The sequence below is a fragment of the Monopterus albus genome, unplaced genomic scaffold (assembly GCF_001952655.1).
Source record: "Monopterus albus unplaced genomic scaffold, M_albus_1.0 scaffold453.1, whole genome shotgun sequence".
Lineage (NCBI taxonomy): Eukaryota > Metazoa > Chordata > Actinopteri > Synbranchiformes > Synbranchidae > Monopterus > Monopterus albus.
This window is the reverse complement of record NW_018128333.1, coordinates 44,561-53,070: the sequence shown is the minus strand read 5'-3', so window position 1 is coordinate 53,070 and position 8,510 is coordinate 44,561. Positions and strand designations below refer to the sequence as shown.

Sequence of the window (8,510 nt, the reverse complement as noted above, 5' to 3'; positions counted from 1 at the left end):
GTCCCCACATTGCTCGTTCGGGCTAAGCCCGGCCGGGCCTCGTGAGGGGAGGCCCGGCCACCAGGCGCTCGCATTCGAGCCCCAACCCCGGGCCTGGCTCCAGGGTGGGGCCCCGGCTGCGCCATGCCGGGCGACATCACGGTCCTTGATTTTAATCTATTCATAAAGGGCTTTTGAACCACTCTTAGTCTGACCCGTCACCCAGGACCTGTTTGCCTTGGGACATATAGCCCCTGACAACATAGCTCCTAAGTTCACTCGGGTACTCAAACCCCTCCACCACAATAAGGTGGCGGTTCAAGGAGGGGCTGAATAAATGGATGTTAAAACTTCTCCCCTTTAAAAGTGCTTTTTCATAGTTTCTTTCTATACATATGTACAGTATATCCTAAAGCAGGGGTTTTAAAATGTGAGGCCACTATCAGGGTCGGCAGTTAGACTTGCAGCACAGGCTGTGCCACACAACTTATAGAAGCACTTACGGTGGCTTTAAACTACCTTAATCGCCCCAGTTGACATCAAACATTGTACTCCTCCTCATTTAAGTCATAACCCAGTCAAATCTGCACACAACAGCTTGATGCACTTTGTTTTAGTTTCATTCCTTGTATGTGAGCACTGATGTTCTCTTGTGCCATCCACCCATTAGGAGATCTGTCTGTGTGACCCGCCTGTGGTGATGGCGTTGGTGGACGGGCCTACAGGGGAAAATGACAATATGATTTGTGTGGCCTACAAACATCAGTTTGACCTGATCAATGAGAGCACTGGAGATGCCTACCGGCTACATCATGTAGACGCCAACAGGGTGAGGCACACGTCCAAGCACATACACACACATACACACACACACAATGGTGGCTTTCTGTTTGTTCAAATTTTTCATTTCCTTTCACTTGATGTTTAGTGAAGTAGAGCAGAACCGAGACTTTCAATTGACCCAATTAGTCACTTTATTTACTTTATTTATTATCAGGCTGCTTGAGTGAATCAACACGTTGTCATTCACAGCCACCAGCTGGGGAGGAAGGGGGGGGGGATGAATGAGTAGGCTGGGGGATGAACAGCTGTTCTAATAAACCATCTCTCCTATCTACCCTTTTGATCATATTGAAATTATTCTACAAAACTGTCTTGGCTCTGCCCACAGGTAAATTTTGTAGCAGCCATTGACGTTTATGAAGACGGGGAAGCAGGTCTGCTGTTGTGTTACAACTGTGAGTGTTCTTTAACTCAGTACGTAGCATTTCAAAGGTTCTTTGATTCAGGTCTCTAATATCAAAGCTGAGCCTTGATGTTTTTTTTCTCTGCCACTGGAATAAAAATCATAGCACAGACAGCTCCAGAATATTGAGAACAAGAAATTGATTTTGAATTTGTGCATAGATTTTTGGCTTTTGCCTGCATTTTTATGTCTGGATAATAGGACAGATAGCTCTCAAATCTCTTTGAGGTCCATTAAAATGCTGCACTTAACACATTTTCAAAGCATAGATGAAAAAACAACAGTAAAGAGAACAAACTGAAGCTTTTAATTTGAATCTTTTTCCTCTGTTTCTTCTACAGATATTTGTTATTATAAGAAAGTTTGTCCATTTAACGGCTCCACGCCGATGATCCAGTCCAACACCTCCGACTTCCACTTCAGCTGGAACCAGATGCCCAATGCTATTGGTACGTGACCACGGCAACAATGCTTGGGCCGCACCCTTTTCATGCTGCTGGCCTGCCCAGGGCTTTCTGTCGCTATGGAAACACCACGTGTAGCCACTAGCATCTAATTGGCCTATTTGTGTGTTTTGTGTTATTATTAATGCCAAAGGTGATGAAAAGAAAATCAGTACTAAACCTGTAACTCTAACTCTGTTGATGCCAACAGGCTGCTGCTCTAGGCCGCTGTGCATCCTATAATGTACCCTCCTTTCACACAGTCAGGGACACACACACACTAAAATCAGCAATGAGGAGATCTGCTGACTAATAAGACAAATGTACTGCAACACATTGGTGACCCTCATTTCGAAAGCAACTGTTAAAGCTACTCTAATCAATATTATATATTAACAATTGACCAAATAATTATGTGTAATGTGAAAGGTGTTGATCATAGTGAGACCCACAGAAAATTGTCACCGGACCAGTGTTGCCAACTCTATTCAACAGAAAGTGGCCGCCTGCTGGAAACGCAATAGATGGCATGCTAATTAGCATATTGATGACATCATAATGTAGCTACTATGTTTACATAAATTATTATTTTTTTTAAGTCAATGCTGTCAAAGAGTAACTTACTCAAACCAGCTTTATTGTTAGCTCCCCCACCTCAAGCTTATCATTACATCATGTTTAATGAAGGCACATAATGAAATGAGGTTTCACTAATCGAGAAGATATTCTCCTGTTTGTTTCTCCAATGAAGTTGCACTTGTCACACTTACAAAAACAGTCTTCCATGCTATTCACTTTCACACTGTTGCACATTTTAAATCAGAGGAGAGGAGGACTATCCAGAGCCCCTGGCGGAAAAGCTCACTTTCTGGATATACAAGCTATTGATAGCGTTCCATTCCGGGTGAAACTATAAAATGTCTGGTATTCTAAAACATTTTTTTTCCAGAACCCTCACTGTGGTGTCTCCCTGATGCCCCTTGCCCATCATTTGCAGCTTGTTTTATCTTATGCTTGTGTTGTCATTGCAGTTTGTGCATTTCCTTACATCCTGGCATTCACAACGGATTCAATTGAGATCCGACTTGTGGTCAACGGCAACCTTGTGTACACAGCAGTTGTCCCAGAGCTACAGTTGGCTGCTTCAAGGGTCGGTGTGATTGACAGTAAACAAAATACCTTGTCATTGTCCTTCTTTTCTCAACATTTATTACAAAATTGTCTTTGTTTACTTCATTTAAATTTTCTTGTTCTGTCTGGTCTAAAGTAATCAGGTGGTAGAAATGCATTATGTGTGTGGTTTCACTATAGCAAGAGCCCTTCAAGCTTGTAAGTGTTTCAGGCCCCACTCTGTGTTATAGAAGTAGCTGTCTCAGCTCTCTCTCATTTCAATCAATCTTTATTACCCCAGTGGGAAATATGGCTGGCACTCTGCATGGCTGCAAAGCAATGATACACTAGTGTTTCATACACATAGATCATTTAAAGCAGTGCACATGGCATCAAATAAATACTTTTCCTCTATTCTCAGCATCTTCCGCCTCCATCCTTTCTGCCCCTTTTAGTATTTCCTTGCATTGTCACATCTGCTGTATCTGTGTATTGATCTCATTCCCTCTCTGTCCTCCTGTTTTTCCACCCACAGTCAGACATCTATTTTGTTTCGTCGGCTCCGATGAGCTCAGCCTCCAACTGTAGTTCAAGAGACACCAGTTCACAGAGTTCTCCGCAGACGCCCACCGGCTACGAGATGCCCATGTTTCCTTCCCCGCTTGGTGACGGTAAGCCCTGCACAAACATTCCAGAGGATGTGGATATTAGTGTTTTGATATTAAAAGTGTACATACAGCAGGTCAGCATTGCCTGCAGACCTGTTTGAATGCTCAAGATCAGATTCGTTTACATAAATTTGCTTAAAAGGTTAAAGCATACAACACCCTCTGTCCTTAGAGAGATCTTGATCTTGAATGCTCAAGATCAGATTCGTTTCCATAAATTTGCTTAAAAGGTTAAAGCATACAACACCCTCTGTCCTTAGACTGTCAAATTGGATAAGCCCCCCCCCCCAAAAGGAAACAAGATAATATGTTTGAGTGAACCTTTGTTTTGTTTTGTTGTCAGTTGCATTTCATTACAAGCCTGGATCACTTTGAAAATGAAGCCTGCTGGTGTGTTTAAGAACCATCTGATATTCAGTAGTTGGTTGCTCTAGAAAACTAAAACACATTATATTATGTTTGGTCTGGTGATATTCTATATTATTCTTAATGTCAGGAAATCCCACTTATGATAGCATTCACAACATCAATCCCAATATCATCTGTCTTTCAGTACTGTGCTTTCTTACTCACTTCCCAACTCAGCCCCAAGCCCATTTGTCTCTGCTGAAGACATAAATACACAGTTTAATTTTTAAAATGGCTCTAAGTTCCCAAAAACAGTTGTGCATTAGTTCAGAGCAAATGTTACTTAAACAGGATTATACAGCATTTTCAGGGGGCTGTTTTCAGCTGTGGATTACTACACATTTGTTTTCTGGTGAGTAATTACTGCAGCAGGACAATGGATGTGGAACTACCTTCATATAAACAACAGTTCATTCTAATGGATGTCACCCAGTGCAACAATCTGGCCCACAGATGTATTTTTAATAGTTTTTGGACAACAATGGAGATCTATGGCACAGAAAAATAAGCTCTGTCAGACTTAGGATATACAGACAATACTTGTTAGTAAAATCATTTCATTATTACTTTTTTCATAAGATTTATTGACACCTAGAAAATAGAGGATATCACCAGACTTATCCTCTAAGTATTGCTGTCAGGCAACCAACTCTCAGATTTGAGAACCTCCTTGAACACAACAGTTTTATCACAGTCATCATTAAATGAATGGAGACCTGTGGTTGCAACAAAAGTATGAAGTAAGTCTGAAAGTAAAGATATTGCATTTAAGTCCGATTTGTAGTTAAAAGGGCTAAAACAGACCAAGGCATTTTTTAAATTTCTCACAATCTGTAAATTACAAAAAGCGGAACAGACTAATCGCCCACATACCTTCCAACACCACCGTTCAGGGGACACAATAAGTGTCCTCAGAGCCAGAGAGTGCTTTCAAGGGTGACTGAGGATTAAAACACCCCCACCCAACCACCAGCCCACTTTCACTCCCTCCTCCGTCTTTTATTGTATTTGTTGTATTTGACAATTCTGAATCTCTCCTCCCCACATGGCTGACCTCTTCCAGATTTATAACCCAGTCTGAATATTTGTGATGCACAGCTGGTAATGTTATTAATGGCATACAGGTTTGTCATTCAGTGCGAACCAAGAGACTGATGGATGACGTAGTCATTGGACTTTCTGGCTATTAGAAAGGACACAAAGTTATCCTCAGATGCATCCATGTAATTCTTATGGCTGCAGTGAAGGACAAGTCTTGAGGAGAACATTGATTAAAATGTCTTGGTGGTGTAGCCGCTTCTGCACCAGTCTTTGCCTGAGGCGAGCGGGTATTTACACGTCATTAAGGCTAACAGGGAGGAGGGTCTGGCTGTCACTGCTGCAATCAGCCAAGGACGGGCTTGGTGCTAGGATGGCTTTAGGATGGCCCAGGTAATCTTCTCTTGAAGAGGTTCTCATTTTCTTTCCTGCTTTAGCTGTTACATATACATACAACCTGCATACATATAATTCTGCATCACGAGGACTCACACACATGAAAGAGAACCTAACGTGTGCCTAAATGTTTGTACTGTGTGTTTTCAGTTTGTGTAACCCTCTTCTTCATCCCTGGTTCAGATTCTATACGGATCCCCTATGGTACCAAGCTTTCCCTGTACATGTCTAAGGATGCTGAAGGTACTGCAGGTCTCTCGCACAACTCGTCCTCAGTTCATAAAAACGCTCACAATGCTGCCCCACTAACATGCACGTGCTCACCCTGTCTGCTCCAAGGTGGCATGTTGACTTGAACGTTGGTTGAATGTTAAGTGAACAGCCCCCCCTCCCCCCTCCCCCTGTGTCTTGCAGGAGAGGATGAGCGAGGGGGGAAAGGTGATAGAGTGAAAAGTAAAAAACGGAGTCAGAGGGTTTTCAAAATTACAGGAGGAAGAGAGGAAATGCATGAGAGTGAGAGCAAAGGGAGGGGTTGTGTACAAGCAGTAGGTTGGGAGAAAAAAGGGGAGAAAAGGGGAAGAGGGAAGGAGAAGACACGTCTGCTGCAGCATGATTTACAGATTTGCACTGTCGCCATGGAGACTTTTGTCAGCTCTCTCTTCGATCTAAAGTGCTAGTCCAAACAGTGGTGCCACAATCTGAGACTGCATAGCAGAGGGAGGGTTGGTGGGGGCTGAAAAAGGGAGAGAGAGGTCAAAGGTGTGCTGACAAAAATCCCATCCCCTAACCGCCTGTGCGCCTGTTGCATCTGCTCCTTGGGGAGGGGTTCGTCTGATGTAATTGCATCAGTAATGTGAACAAAAGCTGTTACTGATGTGGCTGCTCGCTGGCAAAGACCTACAGCAAAGCAGCTTTCTGTTCAGGAGAATTCAGCTTCAATTAGTACTGAAAACACTCCTGATTGTCTAGGTCATTTGTTGTGTGATGAAGTGTGAGACTTCCCCTGGTCCAGAAGTGCATATGGAATATATTTATCTCTGTGATTATATATTCCAAATAACTGCATGCTTTCCTGTGTTTTGGTTTTATTGCCATTTTTGCTGTGTGACAACGCAGGTACAGGAGAGAGGATGTTTAACAACACTAACACAGTGTGAACCTCCATTTTTCTCCATGGCTTTTGATTCACTTCTCACCCGCTGACATTTCAAATGAGATGGTTCCTCTTTGTGCAGGGTAGCCTCCACACTGATTCAGTCTCATCTATGTTACTACCGGCCTACCTCAGTGGAGCAGTATGTGGCTGCTGAACTGCAATACTGCTCTCTGATGTCACAATTTGGCAGTGCAGGTTGGCACACTGCGGCTCTGCAGGCAAATTGTGCCATTTGAAAAACTCCAAACATCTATATATGCCCCAAACGGACTTTAAATGTTTATAGTCTGTGCTGAATAATAGATGGTCTGCAACTTAAGTTATTACATTAGCTCTGTAGAGTAAGGATGATTAATTTTAAGATCACATGCTGTTTCAGTAAACAGGAGTATTAGTCACTTTAGTGTCTTTGTTTGAAAAGGGAGATTTGATTCCACTGTTTTGGCTCATCAGCAGCAGACGCAAAATAACAAGGTTTTAGATTCATTTCATATATTCTAGGCAGCTGTTGGTTATCAATTATAATCTGCTTTGGAAATTGACTTAGACACTTTAACCTTGTTTTCTTGCTTTTTAAAAGCTTTATGAGCTTATGCTGGTGCAGTGTCTGTTTTGAAAACTTCCTGTACTGGTGCATTCAATCTACATCTACAGCATTCGCTTTGTGCTGTTGGATTTTCAAACAGTAGTGGACATTAAACCAATGCTTTAATGAGCTGAATGTTAGCAAGTACTTGAATACACTACCAGGACAGTTTCAAAGCAATAGTTCAGTATTTCAGGAAATATATTTCTTTGTGTTCTTGCCAGGGATCAAATAAGAAGATTGGTACCAAACTTGTGTCTGTGCCATAAATATAAAGTTATGAAGGCAGTGAACAGACAGCTTAGCATAAAGACTGGAAGCAGGGGGAAATGATGAGCCCCAGCTTATGTTTCTTGTTAGCTCCAGTGTCTGAAAATCCAAGAGGGTAGTTTAATGATACAATCATAAAATACTATTTCAAACATCTGGATGAAAAAAATATCCATTCTTTAGTCTACACAATAATAAACATCTTTGTTTGAATTAGGAGTTGTGTTACAGTGGAGTTACAATTTGAGATGTTTAAAATCTTTTCCTTGTGCAGTTGACAGAATATTATATTTCATCCAGACAGTTAATGTCTTTGTCTTGACTAATCTAGAAATAGCTTCAGAACAGAAACATCGCTGTGTATTTATCTTTCAGAGAAACAGAGGTTTACATCTGTAACTCGAATGTAGCTAATGCTAATATACACTGACCGGCCACTGTAATAGTCACACCTGTACGACTGTATGTACGTCAGTGCAACACTTTTGTCTTAACATCTGTGTTTATGAAGCTCAAAATGTTTCACTTTTTGGTGAAATTGTCATTAAATGTATAAATTTAATTACATGTTTATTTTTGGGGTCATAGTTAAAGGTGGTGTTGTAGTGGACTATATGATATTCAGAGGGGTTTCTAATATTCTGACCCTCTCATGTATGTAGCTGGGGAGGGCAAAAATATAGACACCTCTGAAAATCACATAGTCCAGTACAACACCACCTTTAACTATGACCCCAAAAATAAACTTATTATTGAATTTATGTACTTAATTTATGTACAATTTCACCAAAATCTGAAACATTTTAAACTTCATAAACACAGATGTTAAGGTGGAAGTGTTGTATTGAATTGCATACAATTGTACCAGTGTGACTATTAAAGTGACTGGTGAGGGTAGAAGAGGGAGCTTCTGTAGAGAACAATTAGACAAATTGATGTCTTTACATTTTGGTTTTTGTACATATAAAATATAACATGCTCATTAAATTAGCCCAACGTACTCCTGTTTCCAGCTATTGTGCTAAGCTAAGCTAACCACCTGCTGGCTGTGGCTTCATATTTAGCATACACACGAGTGGTGTCAATCCTCTCGTCTAATTTTCAGCACTAAAGCAAATAAGCAAACTGCTCACAGTGTCAAACGATTCTTCTGATGTGAAAAATAGACACGGTTTGCAACTCCATTACCAATGATCAGCAATGGAGAGCT

At 41.3% G+C, this 8,510-nt stretch overlaps 1 protein-coding gene across 4 annotated transcripts in view; it reads left to right on the top strand.

Moving 5' to 3' along the window:
• The window catches only part of garnl3 (GTPase activating Rap/RanGAP domain like 3), a 42,335-nt gene that overhangs the window by 30,445 nt on the left and 3,380 nt on the right, over positions 1 to 8,510 (top strand). For 2 of the 4 annotated variants that reach the window (XM_020587330.1, XM_020587329.1), the window contains exons 22-27: positions 650 to 808; positions 1,151 to 1,217; positions 1,567 to 1,674; positions 2,700 to 2,818; positions 3,314 to 3,449; positions 5,472 to 5,531. In XM_020587330.1, the coding sequence (XP_020442986.1) occupies positions 650 to 808; positions 1,151 to 1,217; positions 1,567 to 1,674; positions 2,700 to 2,818; positions 3,314 to 3,449; positions 5,472 to 5,531 (649 nt within the window). The remainder of the gene's footprint in view (positions 1 to 649; positions 809 to 1,150; positions 1,218 to 1,566; positions 1,675 to 2,699; positions 2,819 to 3,313; positions 3,450 to 5,471; positions 5,532 to 8,510) is intronic. The other 2 variants (XM_020587332.1, XM_020587331.1) reach the window with 1 other exon arrangement.